Here is a 25,896-nt window from a genome sequence, read left to right on the forward strand (position 1 = left end):
GGGGTACGCTGGGGGTGACTGGGGGATACTGGGGAGGTACTGGGGGGGTACTGGGGTACGCTGGGGGTGACTGGGGGATACTGGGGAGGTACTGGGGGGTACTGGGGTACATTGAGGGGGTGCTGGGGGTGACTGGGGGTACTGGGGGGTACTGGGGTACGCTGGGGGTGACTGGGGGTACTGGGGAGGTACTGGGGGGTACTGGGGGGGTACTGGGGCACATTGAGGGGGTGCTGGGGGTGACTGGGGGTACTGGGGGGTACTGGGGTACGCTGGGGGTGACTGGGGGATACTGGGGAGGTACTGGGGGGTACTGGGGTACATTGAGGGGGTGCTGGGGTGACTGGGGGTACTGGGGGGTACTGGGGTACGCTGGGGGTGACTGGGGGATACTGGGGAGGTACTGGGGGGGTACTGGGGTACGCTGGGGGTGACTGGGGGATACTGGGGAGGTACTGGGGGGTACTGGGGTACATTGAGGGGGTGCTGGGGGTGACTGGGGGTACTGGGGGGTACTGGGGTACGCTGGGGGTGACTGGGGGTACTGGGGAGGTACTGGGGGGGTATTGGGGTACACTGGGGGTGACTGGGGGTACTGGGGAGGTACTGGGGGGGTACTGGGGTACACTGGGGGTGACTGGGGGTACTGGGGAGGTACTGGGGGGGTACTGGGGTACACTGGGGGTGTCTGGGGGTGACTGGGGAGGTACTGGGGGGTACTGGAGCACATTTGGGGGGTGCTGGGGTACACGAGGGGAGACTGGGTGGTACAGGGGAGGTACTGGGGTACACTGTGGTGACTGGGGGGTACTGGGGGTACTGGGGTACACTGAGGGATTGCTGGGGGATACTGGGGGTACTGGGGAGATACTGGTGGGGTACTGGGGTACATTGGGGGTGCTGGGGGTACTAAGGTACACTGAGGAGGTTCTGGGGGATACTGGGGTACATTGGGGGGTACTGGAGCACACTGAGGGTGACTGGGGGTACTGGGGGATACTGGGGGGTACTGGGGAGGTACTGGGGTGCATTGGGGGGTACTGGGGCACACTGAGGGTGACTGGGGGGTACTGGGGGATACTGGGGGGTACTGGGGAGGTACTGGGGTGCATTGGGGGGTACTGGGGCACACTGAGGGTGACTGGGGGGTACTGGGGAGGTACTGGAATACATTGGGGGGTACTGGGGTACATTGGGGGTACTGGGGTCACCAGGTGTGGGGTGCTGGGGGAGGGTGAGCGGGGTCTCGGGTGGGCACAGAGGGGTGCAGGGGAGATGAGGGTGGGGGGATTGTGGGTGCACTGGGGGGGGTGTGCATGCACTGGGGGTGCACTGGGGGTGCACGTGAACTGGGGGGGTCGTGCGTGCACAGGGGAGTGCCCAGGGGCAGTGGGGTGCCTGGGGGGGCCCTGGGGGGGACACACACGTGTGCGCTGCTGTCTGCGTGTGCACACCGGCACACGTGCACCCCGGGGCGGGGGCGGGCACAGCAGCACGCGTGTGCATACGTGCGTGTGCGGGCGTGCGCACGCGCAGCCCAGCTTACACGCATCGGCGTGTGTCCGCGCACGCAGCCGTCGGGGTCATCAGCGTCCGCGTGTGCCTCGCTGTGTTCCTGCAGATGCACGGGTGTGCACGCGCCGTGCGCCCGCGCGATCACGTGCACATTAACGCGCGCATCCGCGTGCATCCCCCGGTGTGCATCCCTCCATGTGCATCCATCAGCGTGCATCCATGCGCATCCCTCCATGTGCATCCGTCCGCATCCCTCGGTGCGCATCCCTCGGTGCGCATCCATCAGCATGCATCCATGTGCATCCCTCCATGTGCATCCACGTGCATCCCTCGGTGCGCATCCGTGCGCATCCCTCCCTGTGCATCCGTCGGCCCGTGGCGGTTGCTACGCCTGCACGCGTGCGTACCGCCCCCTGTGCAGAGGGAAGGGCTGTAGCGGGGCGCTCGGTGCACCCCGAAGCTTTGGGAAGCCTCTGCCCGCGTTATCCCGGGGAGGGGCCGGGACCTGCCTCCGCCACCCATCCCTCCTTGCTCCTCTCCTCCATCCCGGCCACCGGCTCCGTCTGGGAAGCCGAGGGCCGAAGGCTGGCGCAGCCCCGCAGGCGGGCGTCGCGAGGAGCCCTACGAGGGCCGTGGCACGTCCTCGGCCCGCCTGGCCCTCCGGAGCAGCTGCTGCCCGCTCCGGCTGCCAGCAGAGCCGGTCTCAGCAGCCCTGGGGCAGGAGCTACCCAACCCGTCTGCCCGCTCCCTGCCCCGCTTTCCCAACCAGTTCTGAGCAGCTCCGGCTCTTCACGGCTAAGTGGTCATTTACATCGTTCTTCTTCCGAGGAGTTGAAACTCCATTTCAAAGGAAGGCGAGAGGGGGAGAAGCAACCAAAACAGAGCCAGGAACCGGAGCCGAGGCAACCCCGCTGCCAGACTCCTTTTCCCGGGCGATCCAGTCCTGCCGGACCCTGCCCGCCCAGCCCCAGTTTGTCCAAGGGTTTTGCTCAAAGCCCCGTATCGGCAGCTGACGCTTTTTAATCTTTTTCGGTGCGCCTGCATTTCAATTCACCCTCTCATCCAGCTTTTTTTGCTAAATACCCAAAATCTCAGTGGCTGAGATGAAATTAAAGCAGCGTTTAGCCTAAAAATAGCCGGGCACATCTGTCTGCCTTCCCCATCCGCTGCCCGCTTGGCTGGATGAAGGGAGCGCCTGTATGTGCAAAATGAGGGGTCTGTCTCGCCCGCCCGTCCCGCCGGGGAGCTCGGTTCCCCTCTGCAAAATCAGTTTATTCAGGGAGGCATCTTCCCCGAGACTCGATTTATTTGCCAGGTAACACCCTAGGAGGAGCAGGTCTCCAGGGTCAATGCGTTCCTCTAAATAGCGCTTAGGTTTGAAGTGATTTTTTTTGAATTTAAAATCAGTTTTTCTAACACGTTTCATAACTTCTTTCACATAATAAACCTCGGAATCTAAATCTTTTCAAGCAGCCCCTCCCAGCTGCTTCCTGGCTTCGTATGGGCTTGTAATAATCTATCGGCATTTAATGCCGCGTTCCTTAGCAAAAGGAAATGGGCTGATTGCAGGGATTGAAGTTACAACCGGCTCTAATTTCTCTAATGCGATTCTTTAAAGACAAATGACTGCGGTAATGACAACGTTGGAGCTTGAAAGGGAGGGTCGTGCCCCGCGGCCGGAGCAGGGCCGGAGCATCCCGGAGTCCTGGGACCAGCACTGGATGCAAACGGGGCCAACCACGGCACGGGGAAAAGTCTCCCGGACCGCTGCTGCCCAAGGGGTCTGGGGACCCTCGAGAGAGCATTGCAAACGTGGCAGGGGGTAATACCCCCCTTTTGCACTGGGGAAACCGAGGCACGGATCGGGATTGGGGTAGGGGACTTGGGAACCAGACCCGGCGCAACCGATTTTCGGAGGCCGCTGCGCGGCACGGAGCAGCCAGGATGATCCTGGCGCTGGACCTGCTCCAGGGGAGGCATTAATTCATCTCAGATCACCTGCCCCGTGATTCATCGCTCCATCGGCGCTCTACATAGTTTCCACCGACGTTTCATTTGACACAGACACACACACGCATCCCAAACGAACCCATCGGCAGAAGAATGACACCGGTGACCATTTATTTACTTTGCCTGGTCACCCAACACACCGGAAACCTTGAACTTGGCCCGACCCAGCCCTCGCACGGGGCTGGGAATAGAAAACCGGTCCGAGAACTTTTCTTTCTTCAGCAGCCGTGGGAGGGAGCGCATGACCTTGGGGCTGAGCTGGGCGAAACAGCCTTTGCCCAGCTCTGCGGCAAGGGGTGAGGTTCGCCCGTCCCAAACCGCTCGGCAAAGGTGGAAGGAGAGGGGCGGGTTGTGCCCTGGCCGTGCTGGCGGGGCTGGTGGGAAGCTGTCTGTCCGTCTGTCCTACCGCTGCCCCTCTGCGGATGCTCATAACCCCGGAGCTGATGTCCAACCCACCCATCCTAAAACACCCAGCCACATCCCACGGCCATCCTCCCCCGAGCAGCCAGCCCTCCCCAAAATGGTCGATGGCATTCCACGCGGGTCAGGTGGGGACCAGGAAACCGGGCGCCCGCGGGCCGGGCCACCCCGAGCTTCTGCGGCCCAGCCTTCCCACCCCGCACAACCAGGCTAATCTCCGTTACACAGACGGAAAAGGGGAGATTAGATTAGATTAGATTAGATTAGATTAGGTGTAGCCGCCTAATTTTAGCTTCCTCATGTGTTACAGGCAGCCTGCTCTGGCTCTTCCCTTGCTCTCCTCAAACCCTTCACTCCCCTCAAAGCCCCGGGGCCACCAGCCAGGACAGGAGGAAACCAAAGGGGGTTTGGCCGGGAAAGTGGTACCCAGCCGGCGGGTGCGAGCATGTGACGTGCGGGGGGCACTGGCAGCCACTGGATGTCTGCCGAGAGGGGACCGGTGGTGATGGCCACCCTCCGCTGGTGATGGCCACCCTCCACTGGTGATGGCCATCCTCCGCTCGTGATGGCCACACTCCGCTGGTGATGGTCACCCTCCACTGGTGATGGCCATCCTCCGCTCGTGATGGCCACACTCCGCTGGTGATGGTCACCCTCCACTGGTGATGGCCATCCTCCGCTCGTGATGGCCACACTCCGCTGGTGATGGTCACCCTCCACTGGTGATGGCCATCCTCCGCTGGTGATGGCCACCCTCCACTCGTGATGGCCACCCTCTGTTGGTGATGGCCATCCTCTGCTCATGATGGCCACCCTCCACTCGTGATGGTCACCCTCCGCTCGTGATGGCCATCCTCTGCTCATGATGGCCACCCTCCACTGGTGATGGCCACCCACCACTGGTGATGGCCACCCTCCACTGGTGATGGCCACCCTCCGCTGGTGACGGCCTTCCTCAACCTTGGGAGCATCTCCATCCCCAGGCAGCCTCCCCTGCCCAGGAGGATTTTTCTAGTGTTGGCAAATCCAGTTTGCCCCATCTGCGCCAAGCTTCTGCCGCTGCCCATCCCCCTGCCTCCTGCCGAATCACTGTGACGTGAGGCTGACGTTTGCTTTCCGCTGCCTGCCCTGACCTCCCTCGTGGCGGTGCTGGCCATAAGCTCTCGGCTTATCCAGCTGCCAAGGAGTCTGCCAGCTCCATCAAGCATCTCCTGATCCGAGGGCACATCGGATCCCCCGTGGGACCAGCCTGGAGTGCCCCAGGATCAGCCCCGCGATGCAATGGGGTGAGGAGACATTTCCATGAGCTGCACCGTCCCCAAAGTCCCAGCAAGGTCCCCAAACCCCAGAGGGGATGTCAGAGCTGGCAGGAGCCCTGGCAGGATGGATGGTGTCCCCAGAAGCTGGCACGGCCAAACTCAGGGAGAGCTGGGGGGGTCGCGGAGCTGGCAAGGGCTGTGCCAGGCACCGCACAAGCCTGGCACACTTGAGGCCAAAAGTCCCGGCCAGGACACAGGACGTTGAGTCACGCTGCTCTGGGATGAATAACTGCCACGTGTGGCACTTTCTCAATCGCAGCGGGAAGAGGAGGTTTCTCCAGCGTCCCCCAGGTAATTTCCTGGCCGCCGGCAGCGGCAGAGCCGTGTCACCGTCACGTCCCACGGCGTGGGGCGAGCGCACGTCCCCGGTGCCACCAAAGCAGAGCTGGGGCACGCGCGGGGCGAGCGGCAGCGGGCAGGCTGCTGAGAGGGCAGGCAGCAGCAGGCAGGGGCTGCTCCGCGCCAGGGGCTTTTCCCTCGCCTCCTCCGTGGGACCCCTGTGCCTCCTCCCGGAGCTCTGGATGCGAGCAAGCCCAGGGGATTTGCAGCCCATGCTATGCGTGCGGGTGCTGCTTCTGTTTCTGATCCAAAGCGTTGGGATGCTCAAAAGATCCCCTGGTTTTTCTCCCGCTGCACCAGCCTCCCAGAGCCGGGTCTCCGGGCTCCCATCCTGGAGCGTGCCGGCAGCGGGATAACCCTGCCATCTCCCAGGAGCCCCGAAACACGGCCATGGCCGCATCCAGCCCAGGCTCGGCCCTCAAGCCCCGGCTGGCAGAAGCCGGGAGCACGTGGGAAGTCCCTGCCGGGATGCGGGAGGGAAGGGCTGCGCAGGCGGCAGCTGCGGCAGCCGGAGGTGAAGCAGCAAAGCTGAAGGCTCGGGGGAAGCCCAGGGACTGCACTGGGGTCAAATCCCAAATGCAACCCCCCCACCCCAGGCCCCCCACCTGCGCTGATCCCTGCAAAATCCTCCCCACCCAGCACTGACGATCGGAGGAAATGACCCGGAACTCGGTGTCGAGGAAGACCCGGGTGCACGGCTGCGGCAGGATCCCGTCCTTCATCCCTGCCCGGCTCGCAGGGAAAGCCATCGCGCGGGCAGGGACCAGCATCCACCTCACCGCGGCGAAGCCGCATGCGGATGGAGGCACCTCCCGGCGATTCCTTGGTGATCCCGGGCAAGAGCCATCAGGAGCATGGAGCTGGGCAGCCTCTTCAAACCCAGGTTGGTTTGGGCGCCTGCCTCCCGCCCCTCCGAAGAACCCAGCTGAACGCGGGCGGCGCTACTGGTAGGCAGGGAAGGATCAAAACCCCACTGACCCCCCAGGTCTGGAGCAATCCCCAGCCCCAGCCCGGAGCCGGGCCAGCTCCGCCCGGGATGCGGGAGCAGAGCCGGGCTCTCCCCTGGACCCTTGCTCACCCACAAGCAGCAGCTCGCGTCTCTCCCCGCAGGGAGGACCACGTCTCAAAGCCCCCGCTCACGTATTTTTGCCTTCAATTCACTCCGCCAGACAGAAAAGCACCCCGAATATTACATCCTGCCTTGCTTTGACATCACCCCGCCCGGCTCGGGGCCAGAGGTTTGGGAAACAGCTCTCCTACACCATTCCATGCATTATTGCACCGGCATCCGACCCGTGATCCCCTGCTACCCGCAGGTACTCCGGACAAGCGGCAGCCGGATCGATTGGCCCCGCATCCCTTTGCACCAGGGCCATCGCAGCTCCTTAGCCAGGTACAAGGAGCAAAAAAGCCCCCAAATCCCAAATCCAGGGAGAAAATCCCCTTACCTGGGTAAAGCCCTTGCCATCCATCCTGTCCGCCGCGTGCTCGGACGTCATCCTTGGAGCATCCGAGATGGTTTGCTGGGACTGGGACCTTGTGCCCCGCGGTGAGCCGGGACTGGGAGAGCTTTATCATCCCTGATCGCTGCGGAGGAAGGTCCTGTGCGTCAGCCCCGAGGTCATTGGCTGGGCACTGCGGAGCTAAATACGGGATTTTAGCGACATCGGTGTAATCCCGGAGCCGTGGGATGAGCACGACGGAGCTGCTTGGGATGTGATGCTTTGTGCGGGGTCCTGGTGGGTTTGGGCTCCTCCTGTCCCGCCCCGCGTGCCGTCACCCTCGCCGACAACCCCCGTGGAGCATCCCTCCGTGCCGTACCCCTTTGCATGGCAACAAATAGCGGCCGGATCACGGGCCAGCCCGTGGGCAAGCCCCGCGATGCCCCATCCCCGTGGGGGGTGGCTTGGCTTGCTTGCCCCCAGCCCAAATTTCTGCGCGGTTTTACTGATGAATCCTCTCTCCATTTTCCTGGGGAGGGAAAATAAAATGGGGAAATTAATGCTGGGCCAGGATGGGTGTGCTTACAAGGGGCCGTTTGCAGGGGCTGGAAGCTCCAAGCTGTGCCGGGTCTGTACGGCCCCAATCCTGGTAACACCCGCGGAGACCGGGTATCACGCGTGTGCACGTGTGTGTGACGCATGTGCGTGTGCACGTGGGGCAGGGGCATGTGGCCACCCGCAGGGCTCTTACCCGGCAAAGTGCTTAATCAGGATCTGTGGGCATCTGGCACGGCGGCGGCGGCTCCTCTGCTTATGCAGAGCTTTGGGGGCCTCGGAACACCCCCCAGCAACCTGGACGGGGGGCAAAAAGATGGGGGGAAAGAGCTGCCGCGGTGGTCTGGCAGCCTCCCGACGCCCTGGCTCCATCCCTCCGTGACCATGGGCACGCGAGTCCCCTCTCCCCGCTGCCGGAGGGGAGCTGCCAAGCAAAGAGGCTTAAGGTTGATGCATTTATTAATTCTATCAAACAGAGATTATCTGGCTCGGAGGCCGGGCAGCACCGGCAGTCAGCGCCGGCATGGTTATCCGGGATGGGCAAGGCAGAAATTGCCGTCGAGGAGGAGGGGGACAGAGCTGCAGCCCCAGCTTTCCCTGTCGCAGGCGGCGGGCCCGTGCCAGGGGCTGGAGGGAAGGGGCAAGGCTCGTTCCTGGGGGAAGCAGGGTCCCCGCCGGGGCCCAGGCACCACCTGCACCTGCTGAAGGTTCAACCCAGCCCTAAAGCTTAGCCTGGCCTGAGCTCAGCACCTTCCCTTTGCAAGGTGCTGCGCTGGCTGGGGAGAATGAGGCAGAGCTGACCCCATCCCCGGTCCTGTCCTCATCCCTGTCCCTGTCCCCATCCCTGCTCTTGTCCCCTTCCCCACCCCTGTCCCCATCCTCATCTCCATCGTGGTCCCTGTCCCCATCCCTGTCTTGGTCCCTGTTCCCATCTCATCCCCATCCCGTCCTCGTCCCCAGCCCTGTCCCATCCCCATCCCAGTCCCTGTCCCCGTCCCATCCCCATCCCTGTCCCCATCCTCATCTCCATCGTGGTCCCTGTCCCCATCCCATCCCCATCCCTGTCTTAGTCCCTGTTCCCATCTCATCCCCATCCCATCCTCGTCCCCATCCCTGTCCCATCCACATCCCCATGCCATCCCTGTCCCCATCCTGGTCCCTGTCCCCTCCCCATCCCTGTCCCCATCCTCATCTCCATCGTGGTCCCTGTCCCCGTTCCTGTCTTGGTCCCTGTTCCCATCTCATCCCCATCCCGTCCTCGTCCCCAGCCCTGTCCCATCCCCATCCCAGTCCCTATCCCTATCCCGTCCCCGTCCCCTCCCCATCCCTGTCCCCATCCTCATCTCCATCGTGGTCCCTGTCCCCATCCTGTCCCCATCCCCATCCCTGTCTTTGTCCCTGTCCCCATCTCATCCCTATCCCACCCCTGTCGCCACCCTGGTCCCTGTCCCCATCCCCTGGGCACGTGGCCGATGGTGACAGCCCGGGACTAATCCGGACCCGGGACGGCTGCCGGGGGCCGGCGGCAGCCAGAGCCCAAGCCCAGCACGCTCACAGCCGCCGCAGCCGGGCCCTGAGCCGCTGCCCGCCCGCCTCGTGCCGGGGGGCTGGCAATGCCTTCGGCTGACGGAAACTTCTTTTATCTCAAAAAATTCCTCTGCACTTGGACAGGGAAAACTCCAGCTGCTCCAGGCTGGGATCCTCCCTCCGCCCGCTTTTACAAAAAGGCTCCTTCCAGCCGGGAAGGACAGAGCCACCTTTGTTCTGTCCCCACTCCCATTGCTGCCAGCGTGGAGGAAACGTCACCGAGCCCTTGGCCGCGGCGGCTTTACAATCCACCTCCTGGCACGTCCGCGCCGGGAACCTCCAGGAAAGGGAAAATGAAATGAGCCGCCAGGGTTGGGTGATGGGAGACGTGCCAGGGAGCGAGCGGGGCGGGGGGGCCGGGGCCACGGCTGGGTGTCCCGGCAGGTATTTGCCCCCCGCCGCCACTCCCAGCAGGGCTTTAATTCTTATTTTTATTTAACCAAGCCGGGATCATTTCACCTCCTGCCGTAATGAAGAAGGGTCGGGTCTGCGGGAGCCAAGCGATGCTGAGCCCTGTCGCCCAGCCGTTCCCACCCCGTCCCTGCCGAAATCCTTGCCGCGGCGGGCGCTGGAGCCGGCCGATAAACCCCGTCATTGTCCCTCCCGACTCATGTATAATTCAGCACATGGCGGGGGCCAGACCTGCCCTTCCCAGCGTGGGACCCCCTGGGGTCCTCGGTGGGTGGCCGGGGACCGTCCCCACCTCCCCAGCACCTCCTGCTTTTCATTCAACTTCTTCATCAGGAGCGGTGGAGCAGCGGCCGGCCGGGATGCGGGCAGGACGGCGATGCCCCCCGGGATGCCCCGGCATTGCACCGGGAACCTGCCCCGGCTGCAGCTCTCACAACGTCAACACCACGGCTGGGTGCGAAAGCAGCCTCTGGACCTCCCCTCCCAAATACGGCTTCAAATTTCCAGCTTGAACAGCTGGATGGGCAGGGAAACTTCGGCCGAGACGGAGCTCTGCCCTTTGCCAGAGCATGGTGATGCTTTGCTAAGATAAGGCGTCCAGGAAATGCGGATATTGATACAGCTGGCAGTGTTGATGGCAGCGGGAGAGATGATTTTATGGCTTTAATGGGAAGATCGCTATTTTAAGGAGGCCTCGCCGGCAACCTGCGCTCCCCCATTTCCCGCGCCGGCGGCTGCGAGCCCCATCCCCGGGCACCGGGTGGTCCCAATGCCGAGCTGGGCTTGGACCCCGCGCGGGCTCGGGGACCGGGATCTGCCGATTCAGCGGCGGCACGATGAGGAATCCCGGCTGCAAACGGTGCCACGAATTCCTGGCACCTCCGGACACATTCGACGGCAAGAGGAGGAGGAGGGAGAGGTGGAAACGACGGCTCCCGCATCCTCTGCCGTGGCCGGAGGCGATGCCAACACCCAACAAAGCACCTCGAAGCGTTTTATTAAGGCGCTCCCCACCCACGGCCGGGATCCGGCCAGCAGCCCACCGCAGGCGCTCACGGGCGGCACGGAGCCGGCACGAGGCCGGCGGCTCCGGCAGGGACCGGCCACCTTCAAGGCATTTTGGGCCGTGCCAAGAACGATGGGGCTTAACCACACGTCAACAGCTTCCCCGCGCCAGGATCCGGCCGTGCCGCAGCCCTGGCACCGACCCTCTTCCCCGACCTTCCCGGCACCGACCCCGCTGCGGTAATTAGAATCTGCCGGGTAATTTTTCCAGTCTCATAATAGCGGCAAATGTCAGATCCCAGCGGAGCGTCGGCGTTCGCTGGCCGGGCGGGATGGGGCGAAGCCAGCGGCACGGAGCCACCCGGCTTCGGGGAGCAGCCCGGGGACGGCAGCCGGCGCTTTGGGATCCAAGCCCGGCGCTTGCTCCAAGCCACGCTTGGAGCGGGGAAAACGAAAGGGATAACCGGGCACGCTTGAGCCTGGAGGGTTGGAAAACAGCCTCGGCCCGAAGCGTTCCCGATGGGCAAACCGCTGCCGGGATGCCGTTTTCCAGGAATTCAGCCCTGAACGCTTCCCAGGCTCTAATCCCTGCTGGCAGCTGCACAGAGGATGCTTGGCCTGGAGCAAAGCAGGCTGCGACTCCAGAGGGGGGAAATTGGGGAGAATCCCCCAAAACCCCGTAATCCTGGGGATGCCCTAAGCCCAGGTTGGAGCCGTTTTCCCAACCCGCCGGAGAGGCTTCGCTGCCGGAGGAGCCCTGCCCTTTCCCCCGGCCTTTCGCTTCTGCTCTCATCCGGCTCGCGCCGGCTCCGCCAGGCTGCTGCTGTTTTCCGGGCACCGCGTCCCGGGAGGGCAGAAGCAGAAATAAAAAAAATCGAAAATAAACTCCCGCCTGGCTTTGCAGCGTCCTCACGCGCTGCAGGTGCTCCCCTGCGCTTGCTGCAAGCAGGGGCTGATAACCCTGGTCCCTAATAACTGCGACCCCCAATAACCCTGACCCCCAATAACCCTGACCCCCAATAACCCTGACCCCTAATAACCGTGACCCCCAATAACCCTGACCCCCAATAACCCTGACCCCCATGAACTTTGCCCCCCAGGTCTGCTCCCTTCCCCTCGGGGCGAGACTCCCGCAAACCCCACTTGCACCAGCAACCCCCAAACCCCTCCTCGCCCACCCCCGCGCCGCTCCCCCCACTTCCCGCTTTCCCCTTGGCTCTTAATCCGCCAAACACCCAAACCCGGGCATTTTCCCAGCTATAAAACAAGGGGAAAGGAGCAAACCCCGGCTGCCGGGAGGCGGGGAATTTGGGCAGCTCTCGTTCCCCCTCGGACGTTTCCACCCTCGAACAGAAGTGAGCAGGCGTGCCCAGAGCTTTTTTGGGGGGCGGCTGTAAACCCACCTGCCCTGAGTGATTTGGAAGATCCGCTCCCCCCGGTCGGGGCAGTAATAACGTGATTATCCAGATCCGGCTGCGAGATAGGGAAGCTCTTTACGGAGCATTCAAGAGGGGAAAATTGGGTTTTCTGCGGTTCTAGTAAAAGCTCGTTTGCCTTCCAGGCATCTCCGAGGCCGTTTTGGGGTCTATTTGGGGGTTTCTTTGCAATTTGCTCCTCCAGCCTCGCGCTCCCTCCGGGCAAGGAGCAAAACGGCAGGGCCCTGCCGCAGCCCGGGGGTGGTTTGCAGCCCCCCCCGGTGCTTCCAGGTTTGGGGAAACTGAGGCACGGCGGCCACAGCCCTGCACGGGGGAGCACATGTGTCCCACCCGCGCCCCGTGGGGCACCCGCTCCCCACCAGCAGCCCCCAAAGCGCCCCGGGAAAAGCAGGGTGAGCCGCCCCGGGGGGCTTTTCTCCCCGAAAACGCCGGAGGGGAGCGCGCAGGGAGGATGGGTGGCGTTTCGGGAGGGGGAAAATCATCCCGGGAATGGGGCTGGGATGAGGTTCCCCCCAGGGTGAACAACCCAGGGTGTCGAGGAGGCCGCCAGCCTCAGGTTTTGGGGGGCAAAAGGGGAATTTTCCCCATTTTTTTCCGGCAGCGCTGAGGTTTCCAGCATTGCAGGGACTCACACTGCCATCTACCGAAACAGCCCTCGCCGGGATTAAATCCCTCATGTTTTTATTTTCCCCGCTCAAAAGAGCTTCCCACGTTTCCAGGCACACACGACGCCTCCCGAACCCCTGTTTGCCCCTGCGGGGCGACGCCGGCTGCCCGTCCCCGGGGCGCCAGGCCTTGTCACCCCCGCGGTCCCCGCTGTGCTCCCGGGGATGGCTTTGGGTCCCTTTTTGGGTCAAGGTTTTGTGGCTGCCGGCTTTTGGGGGGCTCGGCCGCTGAGTGGGGAAACTGAGGCAGGGCCCAAGCCCCCTGCCCTGCCTGCACCCGCCCCGCTCGTTAGGCTGGGCTGGGCCCCACCTGCAGCTCGTTGGGCTCCCGGGGTATTTAAGGGCCTTTTTTAAGTTTTTTTTTTGGTTTTTTGGGAGGCAGCGCAGCGGGGTGAGGTTGGGGCGCAGGATCTGTCCCTTCCCTGGCTATGGGGGAGGCCAGCGGAGCCGGGGGGCGGCCGGCGGGGGTCCTGCTGCCCACCCCGGCCCCCGAGGTGCTGGAGAGGGTGCTGAGCCAGCGCTACGGCCCCCTGCCCCGCGCCGCCGCCATCGCCCGCCTGCGCAAGCAGCCGGCCGGGGGCTACCAGCCGGCCGGGGACCTGGCGGAGGTGCTGGAGCGACGGCAAGCGGCCAACGCCAAGGAGCGCGAGAGGGTGAGGGGACCCCCCCCCCAATTCCCCCTCCGCACGCTCCCCCTCCCCAAAACACCAGATCCCGGGGGGCTGCGGGCCGCGTCCCGCCGCGGCGGCACCCAGGGCCACCCCAGGGCTGCTCTACTCGGGGGACGCGCGGCAGCGTCGCCCCGCGGTCGCTTTGCGGGGGGTTACGGGGGCGTTGCCTTTGCCTCTGCCTTTGGGGGGGCCCCTGTTTAATCCCGGAGGGGCCCGCTTTGATCCTGGGGGGGCCCGGTTTAAGCCCGGGGCGCTCCCCCCGCCCCGCCGTGGGGTGTAACTCTATTGATTCCTTCCTGGCAGATTAAAAACCTGAACAGCGGCTTCTCGAAGCTGAAGACCATCGTGCCCCTCATCCCCCGCGACCGCAAGCCCAGCAAAGTCGACACCCTGAAAGCCGCCGCCGAGTACATCCGCCTGCTCCGGCTGGTTCTGGAAGAAACGGGGGGCTTCGAGGTATGGGGGGGGGCTCACCCCAAAACAGAGACCCCGTATCCAAACGTGTGAGGGTCTGGGGCCGGGGGGCTGATAGGGGTTTTTCTTGTTTGCCATTTTTCAGCTTGCAATTAGTTCAAAAACTAAAAATAAATTGGATTATTATTCCAGGGGGGTGTTTCGCAGCTGAAGATCCAGAGCAGAAGGATTTGGGGGGGGGGGAAACCTCAATTTCAGTGGTTTTTTTAGTCCCCCTTTTCCTTTTCTCCCCCTTTTCCCAGCGGCCGGACGCGGATGCTGAGCAGGAGCCGGGTGACGGCAGGGGGGTGCCCCTGGGGGGGGTCCCCGGGACCTGGCCTGGCAGTGCCCCCCCGTACCCGTGGGGTCCCCCCGTCCTGCCCCCCTGCCCGGGGCTGCTGCCGGAGAGCGGGGGGCTGGTGAGTTGGGGGTCAGCTGGGGGGTGGGGGGGGCACCCTGAGGGGGGGGCACCCGTGGGCCTTGCGGGGAGCCCCCACCCGTGGGCTCAGGCGTTTTGGGAGCCTCTGGTTTATATCGACATAAATTGGGGGGTGCCTCAAATCAGCTTTTACCCCCCCCCCCGAAATATTCCAAAGGAGAAAAAAAAATTTTTTTTTTTTTTTTTAAGGTTTTTCCTGCCCATCCCTGAAACCACGGGGTGTCCTGGTTCGATGCTCCAGCGCCGATTTTGGGGGCTGCGGCTCCGCATCCAGCCCCGCACCCCCCTAAACCCAGCGCCTCAAGCGGCCCTGTCCCCAGATTGGGGGGGGGGGCACCCCTAAAAGGCAGCGGGAGGCCAGAGCTGTAATTAATTTGCTGTAGGGAAATGTAATTAGCACTTAGCGCCGCCCGTGTAACGGGGTCCCCGTTAAGGAGCTCCTAATAAACCGGGAATTTTGGGGGTGTCTGTGCTGCGGTCCCCGCTTTCCCCCCCCCGGGCGTTTGCACTCATTGAGGGTTTAGGGATTTTTTTTTTTTGGGGGGGGGGTCCGTGGGCTCCCCCCCGTGGGGCGGGGCCACGCGTGGGTGTCGGCAGAGGGAGCTGGACCTGCGCGGGGGGGGGGAGCCTTTGTCAGGATGCTCTGAGGAGGAGGAGGAGGAGGAAGAGGTGGGTGATGGCAGCATCCTCCCGGCCGCCGCATCCCCTTCCCCCGGGGAGGGTTTTGGGGGGGCTTGGGGAGGGGGGGGGATCAGCTGGGTGACCCCCCCCCATTTTTCCTTCTTTTGTCCCATCCCCCAAGCTGGCTGCATGCAGATATGGGGGGGCTGCAGCGCACCCCCCACCCCCCCCCGGCCTTTATCCTCCGAGGGTGGGGGTACCGGACCCCTGGAGCAATCCCCACCCGTGTGGGGGTGCAATGCTGCATTCTCTCCCCCCTCCCCCCAAAAAAAAAAGAAAAAAAATCCGTATATATTCTTTTTAATCCTCATCCGCCATCCCTGCGGCTGCCGCAGCGGCGTTGGGTGCGGCGAGGGCGGAGGTGGCCGGGATGCTGGGGGGGGGGGTGTGCAGCTTTGGGGGGGTTGGGGGTCCCCCCCAGGCACCCAGTGATGTGGGGGGGCCCTTAGAGACCCCTCTGCTCTCCCTCCTCCTCCTTGGCGGGGGGGAAAATCCCGTGGGATGCTCAGGACCCCGCCGCCGCCTGACGCTCGCCTTCCGGCGCAGGCCGGGGGCTGCCCTGGGACCCCCCCCCGGGAATTTTAGCCTGGAAAAGGCTCCCCGCTTCCCTCTGCCCCAGGTGGGTCCCGGCAGCGACACTGGGGGGCTGCGGCGGGGGCGGGGGGCTCTGCTTTTGCATTGGCGAAAGCACCCCGTGATAAGGGGGGGGGGGCTGTGTTGGGGGGTGCCCCCCGGATTTGGGGGAGCAGCTTGGGTTCGGGCAACCGCCTCCTGCTCGTGTGCACCCCCCCATGTTTTGGGGGGCTGAGCGGTGCCCCATATTTGGGGGGGGGCCCTTTGCAGCAGCACCCCCAAAACACCTCGCTGAAGGCGCTCTTGGGTGGGGGGGCGGAGCCCGCATTTTGGGGTCCACGGCGGGGACACCCCCCGCCAGCGTCCGCTGCCTGCCAACTCGTGACACCGATGGCTCCCGCCGTTGGGCAGGGCGGCGGCCGGCCGGGCCTTATCTGCGGGGCGCAGCTCCGGGGTATTTTGGGTGGCTGCTTCGCCATCTGTGCTTCTGCCCGTCCGTGCGTCCCGCCGGCAGGATGAGCGCGGCCGCCAGCCCCGAGCCCCTGCCCTCGCCCCCCGGGCCCCGCTACTCGCAGCGCTCGGCCGAGGATGACCCCGAGGACCTGCGGGTGCGGAACATGGCGGCCGACCTGCGGCAGGACTTCAACATGATGGAGCAGAAGAAGCGGGTCACCATGATCCTCCAGAGCCCGGTGAGGGGTGGCGGCTCTCGGGGACCCGGCCCTCCTGTCCCCAGCCCCATCATTCCTGACCAAACCCCATCCCACTTGTCCCAACCCCATCCCTCCTGTCCCCAGCCCTGTCCCTCCAAACCCCATCCTGCTTGTCCCATCCCTCCTGTCCCCAACCCTGTCCCTCCAAACCCCATCCCTCCTGTCCCCAGCCCCATCCCACTTGTCCCAACCCCATCGTTCCTGTCCCCAACCCCATCGTTCCTGACCAAACCTTGTCCCTGCTGTCCCCATTCCTCCTGTCCCCAACCCCATCGTTCCTTTCCCCAACTCCATCCCGCTTGTCCCAGCCCTGTCCCTCCAAACCCCATCCTGGTTGTCTCAACCCCATCGTTCCTGTCCCCAACCCCATCATTCCTGACCAAACCCCATCCCGCTTGTCCCAACCCCATTGTTCCTGTCCCCAACCCCATCCTGCTTGTCCCAGCCCTGTCCCTCCTGTCCCCAGCCCCATCCCACTTGTCTCAACCCCATCGTTCCTGTCCCCAACCCCATCATTCCTGACCAAACCCTGTCCCTCCAAACCCCATCCCGCTTGTCCCAGCCCTGTCCCTCCAAACCCCGCCCCATCCCGCTTGTCCCAACCCCATTGTTCCTGTCCCCAACCCCATCATTCCTGACCAAACCCCATCCCTCCTGTCCCCAACCCTGTCCCCCCAAACCCCATCCCACTTGTCCCAACCCCATCGTTCCTGTCCTCAACCCCATCCCACTTGTCCCAACCCCATCCCTCCTGTCCCCCCAAACCCCGTCCCGCTTGTCCCCAACCCCGTCCCGCTTGTCCCCAACCCCATCGTTCCTGTCCCCAACCCCATCGTTCCTGTCCCCAAGCAAATGCCACCACCACGTGTTGGCTCAGGGCACGTCCCCACTTGGCCGGTGGTGCCACCATCCCCACTGTGCCACCAAGCTGGCAATGTCACCGCCACCAACCCTGTGGTGCTGCTACCGCTGAGTTGCCAGTGCCACCAGTGCCACCAAGCCAGCGATATTGCTGCCACAGAGCCGGCGGTGCCACCTTCACTGTGCCACCAAACCGGTGGTGCCACTTCCACCGAGCTGATGGTGCCACCATCACCGTGTCACCAAACCAGTGATGCCACTGTCACTGAGCTGATGGTGCCACCATCACCGTGTCACCAAACCAGTGGTGTCACTGACACCAAGCTGGCGGTGCCACCATCACCATGCCACCAAAATAGTGGTGCCACTTTCACTGAGCTGATGGTGCCACCATCACCGTGTCACCGAACTGGTGGTGTTGCTGACACCAAGCTGGCGGTGCCACCATCACCATGCCACCAAACTGGTGGTGCCACTTTCACTGAGCTGACGGTGCCACCATCACCGTGTCACCGAACTGGTGGTGTTGCTGACACCAAGCTGGCGGTGCCACCATCACCATGCCACCAAACTGGTGGTGCCACTTTCACTGAGCTGACGGTGCCACCATCACCGTGTCACCGAACTGGTGGTGTTGCTGACACCAAGCTGGCGGTGCCACCATCACCATGCCACCAAACTGGTGGTGCCACTTTCACTGAGCTGACGGTGCCACCATCACCGTGTCACCAAACTGGTGGTGTTGCTGACACCAAGCTGGCGGTGCCACCATCACCATGCCACCAAACCGGTGGTGCCACTTTCACTGAGCTGACGGTGCCACCATCACTGTGCCACCAAACTGGTGATGCCAATTCCACCGAGCTGGCGATGCTGCCACCCGCCGATCCGGTGGTCCCCCCACCCCGGTGCCACCGGTCGGTCCCCGTTGGGTCACTGTGTCCCTTCCCCGGGGGAGGTGACGCCGGCGGGGCCGGGGGGCCGCAGTCTTTCAGGGAGGAGCTGGAGAGCCTCATCCAGGAGCAGATGAAGAAGGGGAACAACTCCTCCCACATCTGGGCGCTGCGGCAGATCGCCGACTTCATGGCCACCACGTCCCCCGCCGTCCTCCCCACCTCCCCCATGGGTATGGCCGTGCCCACCGAGGGCGTTTTTTTGGGGGGGAAATGGAAGGGTTTGGTGAAATTCTGGAGGGTTTTTCTTAATTTATGGGGTTGCAGGGAAGAAAACATCCTGCAGGGCTCCGGTTGTCCTTTTATTTTTAGTAGAAAGGGGCAAGAGGGGAGGGAGGGGATTGGGGACCATGGGGACAGAGGGTGGGGGGTCACTCTGCAGACCCCAACCAGCCACCCCCGAGACCTTGGGGGGCACCAAGCCTTGGGGGGCACCAAACCTTGGGTGCCACCAAACCCAGCTCCACCACCCTCCGCTCCCTTGTCCCCGGAGAAGCCCCTGGGGTTGGGGGGGGGGGGGATCAACCCCCCCCCCCATCTCCCGCTGAGGGTGGGGGGTGGCACGTCCCCAGGGCTGGTGGCCGTCACCCCCATCAACGACCTGCACGGCCCCGAGGCGCCGGCGCTGGCCAAGGGGGAGCGGCTGATGCGCTGCAAGGTGGGCAGCATCCACCGCCTGCTCGACCTCTACGGCTGGGCCCAGCTGGGACACGCGGCCGTCACCGTGAGCGCCCCGGCACCCGCCATTGGGGGGGCGGGGGGGCTGTCTTTTGGGGGAGGTTGCAAGGGGAGGTGGGGGTTGTTTGAGGGTTTGGGGGGGCTTGAGTTATTTTTGGGGGAACTGTGGGGTTTTGGGGGTTTTTTTGGGGGGAGGTTGGGGTTTTTGGGGAGGGTTGGGGGGTTTGGGGGGGGTTGGAAGGTGTTTTGGGGGTTAGGATTTTGGGGAGGGTTGTTTTTGGTGGGGTGGTGAGTTTTCTGGGGAGCAGGGGGTTTTGGGGCTGGGGGTTCTTTGGGGGGATGGGGTTTTTTGGAGTGGTTGGGGGGATTTAGGTGGGTCAGGATTTGGGGGGGTTGGGGATTTTTTAGGGGGTTGGGGGTTCTTTGGGGGGAGTTCGGGGGTTTTTGGGGGGGGTGGGATTTTTGAGGGGCTTGGGGGTTTTTTGGGGGGTATGGGTGGGGTTAGGTTTTTGGGGGGGTGGGTTTCTGGGGTTTTTTTAATACCTCCATGGGCTTTGTCCCGGCGCAGCTGCGGGTGAGCAAGGAGCAGGAGCATTTCTTGGTGGCCCCGCAGGGGCTGGCGTGCAGCGAGGTGACGGCGGCCAGCCTGGTGAGCGTGCCCATGTCCCCCCCGCCGCCATCCCCGCTCCCCGGCGGGGGGAACCGTTCGGCTCTGAGCCCCCCAAACCCCCCCCTGCGCAGATCAAGGTGAACGTGCTGGGGGCCGTGGTGGAGCAGGGCAGCACCGGCTTCGCCCCCGACGCCCGCAGCTTCAGCCTCCACGCCGCCATCTACGCCGCCCGCCCCGACACCCGCTGCATCATCCGCCTGCACACGCCGGCCACCGCCGCAGTAAGATACGGGGCGGCGCGGGAGGGAGATGTTTTTTAGGAGGGGATCGGGGGAAGATTTTGGGGGAGGATCGAGGGGGGTGTTGTCGCCCTGCCCGCTCCGCCGCAGGTGTCGGCCATGCGCTGTGGCGTGCTGCCCATCTCCCGCGCCGCCCTGCTGCTGGGGGACGTCGCCTACTTCGACTTCCGCGGGGAGGTGGAGGACGAAGCCGATCGGGTCGAGCTCCAAAAATCCCTCGGCCCCACCTGCAAGGTGAGGGGACGGGGGGGAGGCGAGGTCCCCGTCCCCTCCTCCCCGTCCTGCTGACGTTCTGGGTGCTGGGTGCCGCAGATCCTGGTGCTGCGCAACCACGGGGTGCTGGCGCTGGGCGACACCGCCGAGGAAGCTTTCTACAGCATCTTCCATCTGCAGGCGGCCTGCGAGATCCAGGTGAGCGCCCGGGGCATGCGCTGAGCTCTGTACGGTCTCAGCTGCCAGCGCGGTGCCCCCGGGAATAAGCACCGAGCTGTGTACGGTCTCAGCTGCCAGCACCGTGCCCCGGGAGCTTGCATTGAGTTGTGCCGGGTCTCTGAGGCCAGCATGTTGCTTTGAGATCATGCGCTGAGCTGTGCTGGGTCTTTGCTGCCAGCATGGTGCTCTGGGGCCGTGCACTGAGCTGTGCCAGGTCTCTGCCGCCAGCATGGCATCACAGGACTCTGCACTGAGCTGTGCCAGGTCTCTGCTGCCAGCGTGGTGCTCTGGGGCCGTGCACTGAGCTGTGCCAGGTCTCTGCTGCCAGCGTGGTGCTCTGGGGCCGTGCACTGAGCTGTGCCAGGTCTCTGCTGCCAGCGTGGTGCTCTGGGGCCGTGCACTGAGCTGTGCCAGGTCTCTGCTGCCAGCGTGGTGCTCTGGGGCCGTGCACTGAGCTGTGCCAGGTCTCTGCTGCCAGCGTGGTGCTCTGGGGCCGTGCACTGAGCTGTGCCAGGTCTCTGCTGCCAGCGTGGTGCTCTGGGGCCGTGCACTGAGCTGTGCCAGGTCTCTGCTGCCAGCGTGGTGCTCTGGGGCCGTGCACTGAGCTGTGCCAGGTCTCTGCCGCCAGCATGGTGCTCTGGGGCCGTGCACTGAGCTGTGCCAGGTCTCTGCCACCAGTGCGGTGCCCTGGGACCATGCAGTGAGCTGTGCCAGGTCTCTGCAGCCAGCGCGGTGCCCAGGACAGGACAGGCTGGCGCAGCCCAGCAGCCACGGGGGCCGTGGGCAGGTCCGGAGCCATCCCGCTGCTCCCCGTCCAGCTGCGTCAGCTGCATCTCCCCCGGGCTCGGCCGTAGGTGTCGGCGCTGGCGAGCGCGGGCGGCGTGGAGAACCTGATCGTGCTGGAGCGCGCCAAGCACCGGCCCCACGAGGTGGGCTCAGTGCGCTGGGCCGGCAGCACCTTCGGGCCCATGCAGAAGAGCCGCCTCGGCGAGCACGAATTCGAAGCCCTGATGAGGATGCTGGACAACCTGGTGAGCACCAGCCGATGCCAAAATGCAGCAAGATCCCCCCAAACCGCACAAAAATCTCTTTTTTTATCCTCTATTATTCATGACCGAGCGCTCTCTGCCTTTCCAGGGTTACCGCACGGGCTACACCTACCGCTACCCCTTCGTGCAGGAGAAGAGCAAGCCCAAAAGCGACGTGCTGATCCCCGCCACGGTGACGGCCTTCGTCTTCGAGGAGGAGGCCGCCCCCGTCCCCGCGCTGCGGCAGCACGCCCAGAAGCAACAGAAGGAGAAGACGCGGTGGCTCAACACCCCCAACACCTACATGAGGGTCAACGTGGCCGAGGAGCAGCAGGGCAGCGCCGGCAGCCAGAAAACAAAGACGACGGTGCGGGGCTGCGGCGGCATCCCGGGGGGCGTTGGGTTAATTTGGGAAGGGGTCTGGCTCAGGGAACGGCATCAGCCATGTGCGTGTGGGGGAGATATTTGGGTGCCAAAAAAAAAAGGCAGGTGGGGGGATGGCTGGGATGTTATTGATCCCACCAAAATTTGGTGCACAGAAACACCCAAGGCTCCTCCAGAAGCGAGAAATGCTTTATTCGGTGCCTTTTTTTTAACACAAGCTTTCCTTTCCTCCTCTATTCCCCACACCTCGTAATAATATTTATTTTAAAATCCCACCTCCCCAGCCCGGGGGGCCGAGCACCACGAGCTTTACTGGGGTCTCCCCTCTATGCAACACGCATTTATCGGGGCCTCTCCTCTACGCAACACGCATTTATCGGGGTCTCCTCTCTCCGTGACGCATATTTATTGGGGTTCCATCTCCGCGACACGCAGTGGCTGAAAGCAGACGAGGTGGAAAAAAGCAGCAGCGGGACCCCCATCCGAATCGAGAACCCCAACCAGTTCGTGCCCCTCTACACGGACCCGCAGGAGGTGCTGGAGATGCGGAACAAGGTACGGTCCCACTCTGAAAGCCCCGGAGGCTTTCGGACGCGGGTGCAGGGGTCTCGGCAGACCCCCAGGGTGGTGGGGGAGGTTTTTTCCCCGTCCTCACTCTACGTCTCGCCCGCAGATCCGGGAGCAAAACCGCCAGGACGTGAAGTCAGCCGGGCCCCAGTCACAGCTGCTGGCCAGCGTGATCGCCGACACCAGCCGCAGCCCCGTACGTCCCCCCCGGAGCACCCAGCCCTTCCCTGGCTCCCCGGCATCCCTCCGGCCAGGGGGGTGACACTGCTCCGGGGCTGGGGGTGTGTTTCAGTCCACAGAGAGCCATTTGGGGGATGCGGAGGCCAAAGAGGCATCCCGGGAAGAGGCACCCCCCGAGCCGGAGCCCCCGAACCCCTTCAGCCAGCTCACCGACCAGGAGCTGGAGGAGTACAAGCAGGAGGTGGAGAGGAAAAAGCTGGGGCTGCAGGGTAGGAGGGGTACGGGGGAGCCCTGATCCCAAATCCCCCTTGGGGCCGGCACCCGGCAGACCCTGGGGCCAGCATGTCTCTCCGCTGGCAGGCGAGAAGGATGCCGTGGCAGAGGAGAGCCAGGCTCCCCCCGCCAAATCGCCCCCCACCTCCCCGCCGCAGAGCCCGGCCACAGCGCCGGCAGAGACCCCGGCCCCGACGCCCGTGGAGCCCTCGGAGGGTGAGTGGGCTGGCGAACGCCCGGGCTCGCCAGCCGAGCGGAGACGAGGAGCGGGTGACCAGTGAGGGGATGAGGGTGGCTGTACCCAAAGCCCATGGAAACACAGATAAATGTCACCCCCGGGTCCCTTTGCCGTTCCCCGGGGGCGTCCCCATCGCGTTGGGGCTGATGGGGATTTGCACCGCAAAGGCACCAAAGCCGCCGCTTGCCTTGACTGTCCCGGCAGGAGGACGTGAGCGTCCACCGCTGGCTTTGCGGGGTCCAGGGGACGCCTCTGTCCCCCTCCTAACGCACCGAGGGGTGCGACATTCCCGTTGTTATGTTCCCCTGAGTGGAAATCCGTCATCTACAAACCACGGCGGGTCTCAGGGCGCGGGAGAGGGCAGCGGGAGCGCGCGGCTGCTCGCTTTCTCATCGTGTCTCGTGGTGTGTGTGTGTCTATGTCTCCACAACGTCTTCCTTTCTCTTTCCTCCACGTGTGGCTTTCACCCAAGGAGTTACCTCTGACTCTGAATACTTGTCACCGTAGTAAGTACGGAGAGGCCGTCCTCGAGCCTCGCTGCGGGAGGAGGGACGCGGGTGACCGCGCTCCCCGCTAGCTCGGGGTGCCCTTGCTCTCCGTGGCCCGTTTCAGACGTGCTCCCGCGGGGAGCGGCACCCCGCTCAGGGTTTCGCAGAAGGAAATGCCTTGGGTTGCCTCGTTTTTCTTTTGCTGCCCGCTTTATCTCCAGTGGCGAGGCCGGGACGGAGCCTGCCGCCCTCCCTGCCTGCCTCTTCCCAGCTCTCCATCCCACCGTCGCTTGTCCTGCGGGGAGGGGGAGGGAAGGCTGAGGAAAGCAGCGCCTGCGGCAGGAGGGGATCGGGTCCCAGCGCTCTCCGTCCGCGGGGGCCAAATCCTGCTCCTGCCCAGGTCAAACCGGCGAGTTGTGGGGAGATTTCAACCTCCATGGCGCCGGGCACCGCTGCCCCAAGCCTCACCTCTCCCCTTTCCCTTTGCCCAGGTGACAAGGCGGCGGACGGCGGCCAAGCGCCTGCCGATTCCGCCGCCGAGGAGCCGCCGGCGGTGGTGAACGGGAAGGACGAGGAGCAAAGCACCGAGGAAAGCCTGGGCAAAGAGGGGGGCCGGATGACCTCCCCCGCCAACGCTGACCCAGATGCCCCCAAGGAGAAGGAGACGGTGACCAGCAGCCCCGTCTCCCCCGAAGGTTCACCCTCCAAATCGCCCTCTAAGAAGAAGAAGAAATTCCGGACCCCATCTTTCCTGAAAAAAGGCAAAAAGAAGGAAAAGATCGAATCTTGAGTCTCCTCCGAGGCCTCCCGCCGCAGCCGTGGCCGGGCACCTCTCCGGACGGAGGCGCCGAGGTGGAGGGACGGCTCCCGCGTCGTGCGTCTGGCCGAGGCGCAGCCGAAAACCCCGGAGATGAGTTGTTTTCCGGGTACTCCTGGCACGAGGCACTTCGTCCACCATCACCCGCTTTCGGAGGCGGTCACCGAGCTTATGAAAGATTGTGGCCCCTGTTTGCCGCTTGGGGAAATACCCGCTGCGATCTCCCTCCTCCCACGAGCTCTCCCTTCTCCCTCCCGGGCACCAGCCCCTTCCCACACGTGGGCTGAGGGTTAGGGTGGGTTTTTTTTTCCCCACCCGCCACTTGTAGAGCCCTTGTGAAATGTGGGGCGCAGCCCGGATCCACTTGGTTTGAGGAAGAAAAGGGTGTTTTGTTGTTGTGGTTTTTTTTTTTTTTTACCTTCTGTTTCAAGCTCTGCTGGAATGGCGCTGGCTTCACCCCTGGGCAAAATTGTTCGCCGCTTCGCCAGGGGAATCGGATCAAGCTGAACGCGGGGGGATTGCTCTCCCCGAAGGCCTTTCCTTCCTGGATTGTAATCTTCCTCTCCCTGGGCTGGAGAGCCCTTCTCCTGGTGCCGCAACCTCATGTATTTGCCGTACGAGGTAGAGCAGCAGGATTTCACGCCGCCAGGAAAGCCCCTGCTGCACCGCACGAACCGCACCTGTGAAAGCAGAAGAATAGAGTCTCCGGGAAGTGTCTGTGTTATTTAAAACTGAGCAGAACTTCACTCACTAAGTGCTACTTCGGGATGAACACACGCTGTTGATTCACTTCAGTCAGAGGCACTGCCAACGCCACCACCCCCATCCCCGCCACCGCTTCACGGCGACGCCGGCGCACGCGGCCGAGGCTGCGCCAGGTCTCCGCTCGCACCGAGCCTGGGCTCAGCGAGCGCCCGTCCGCACGGCTGAGGCCAGGTCCTTGCTTTTCCCCCAGCTCTGGATTCCTGAGCACAAGTTAAAATCCTCCTTGGCGTTTCCTTCCCACCCAGCCTCGCCTCCAGCGCTCCGTACGGCGACACGACCATCGTTACAACCTCCCGGCCCTGCCCAAAGGCAAGAAGAAAACCAGTGATGCCGATTTGCCCCGCAGCTGCTCCAGTGCTGATATTTAGGGGACAAAACCAACAGGATCAGCCCCCCGTCCTGCTGCAAGCTGCAGGGGTTTGCTCTCTTCTGGGGGTGCTCGCCCCAGCCTGCCTGCGTGGGCAGCGCTGCCTGTGGGGATGGGGCTTCCCTGCCACAGCCCAAGCATCCACGGGCTCCTGTCTGCCGGGAGCTTGGGCTGTAGCACGGAGCCCCAGAACCCCCCCTCCAAGGGCACTGGGTTTCCTCACCCAAAAATGATTTTCCCACGTGCCACCATCATCTTTTCAAAGTCTTTCCGCTGCTGTGAGGCAGCTGTCAGCTTTTGTTTTCCTCTTCGGAAAATCAGAAAGCCCGGTGGGCCAGGCAGCAATTTTGGGGGCAGCAAGGATGCGGAGTGGGGTGCAGGCAGGGAGCGGGGCTGGTGCAGGTGGCTGTGGGTCAAAGGTTTGCAAACGCAGGTTGGTTTTCTTTGCAGGGCTGCGATATGGCGTGTGCCAGACAAATCCTGAATTGAAAAGCAAAAGTTTTTTTAAAAATTGCAAAAGTACACAGCTGGCACGTAGCTTGACGGAGCCCCAGGGCCAACCTGAGCCCGGTTTCTGGGGAGAGCATTTGCCCTGCCTGACCCCAGTGCTGGGGTTTGAGCTGCAGCTCCCCATCGTGCTCCTGCAAGGACCGGGGCAGAGGGGGGAACCCTGAGCGCCCAAATTCACCGTCTGTGAGGGATGGCGCAAACACCGGCCCCGT

General features: G+C 63.7%; 2 protein-coding genes across 4 annotated transcripts; both read left to right on the plus strand.

Annotated features, from left to right (window-relative positions):
- The first annotated feature begins 13,132 nt into the window (after nt 1-13,132).
- FIGLA (folliculogenesis specific bHLH transcription factor) lies at nt 13,133-14,650 on the plus strand. Its single transcript, XM_075724212.1, has 4 exons — nt 13,133-13,357; nt 13,679-13,831; nt 14,092-14,247; nt 14,588-14,650. The coding sequence occupies exons 1-4, from the start codon at nt 13,133-13,135 to the stop codon at nt 14,648-14,650; spliced, it is 597 nt and encodes a 198-aa protein (XP_075580327.1).
- Nucleotides 14,651-16,036: 1,386 nt separating this feature from the next.
- Nucleotides 16,037-24,570, plus strand: ADD2 (adducin 2). Of its 3 annotated transcripts, none has more exons than XM_075724088.1 (14): nt 16,037-16,213; nt 18,083-18,221; nt 18,621-18,772; nt 19,295-19,375; nt 19,468-19,617; nt 19,726-19,869; nt 19,948-20,046; nt 20,922-21,098; nt 21,205-21,462; nt 21,915-22,034; nt 22,153-22,242; nt 22,339-22,504; nt 22,587-22,715; nt 23,717-24,570. In XM_075724088.1, exons 1-14 carry the CDS (start codon nt 16,037-16,039, stop codon nt 24,013-24,015), a joined length of 2,181 nt encoding a protein of 726 aa, XP_075580203.1. In that variant the 3' UTR covers nt 24,016-24,570. The 3 variants fall into 3 exon arrangements, with proteins under 3 accessions (XP_075580203.1, XP_075580202.1, XP_075580201.1); XM_075724087.1 differs by having other exon boundaries at nt 22,339-22,495; XM_075724086.1 differs by having other exon boundaries at nt 22,339-22,495; nt 22,587-22,695; nt 23,688-24,570.
- The last annotated feature ends 1,326 nt before the right edge of the window (nt 24,571-25,896 follow it).

The sequence above is a fragment of the Pelecanus crispus genome, chromosome 21 (assembly GCF_030463565.1).
Source record: "Pelecanus crispus isolate bPelCri1 chromosome 21, bPelCri1.pri, whole genome shotgun sequence".
Lineage (NCBI taxonomy): Eukaryota > Metazoa > Chordata > Aves > Pelecaniformes > Pelecanidae > Pelecanus > Pelecanus crispus.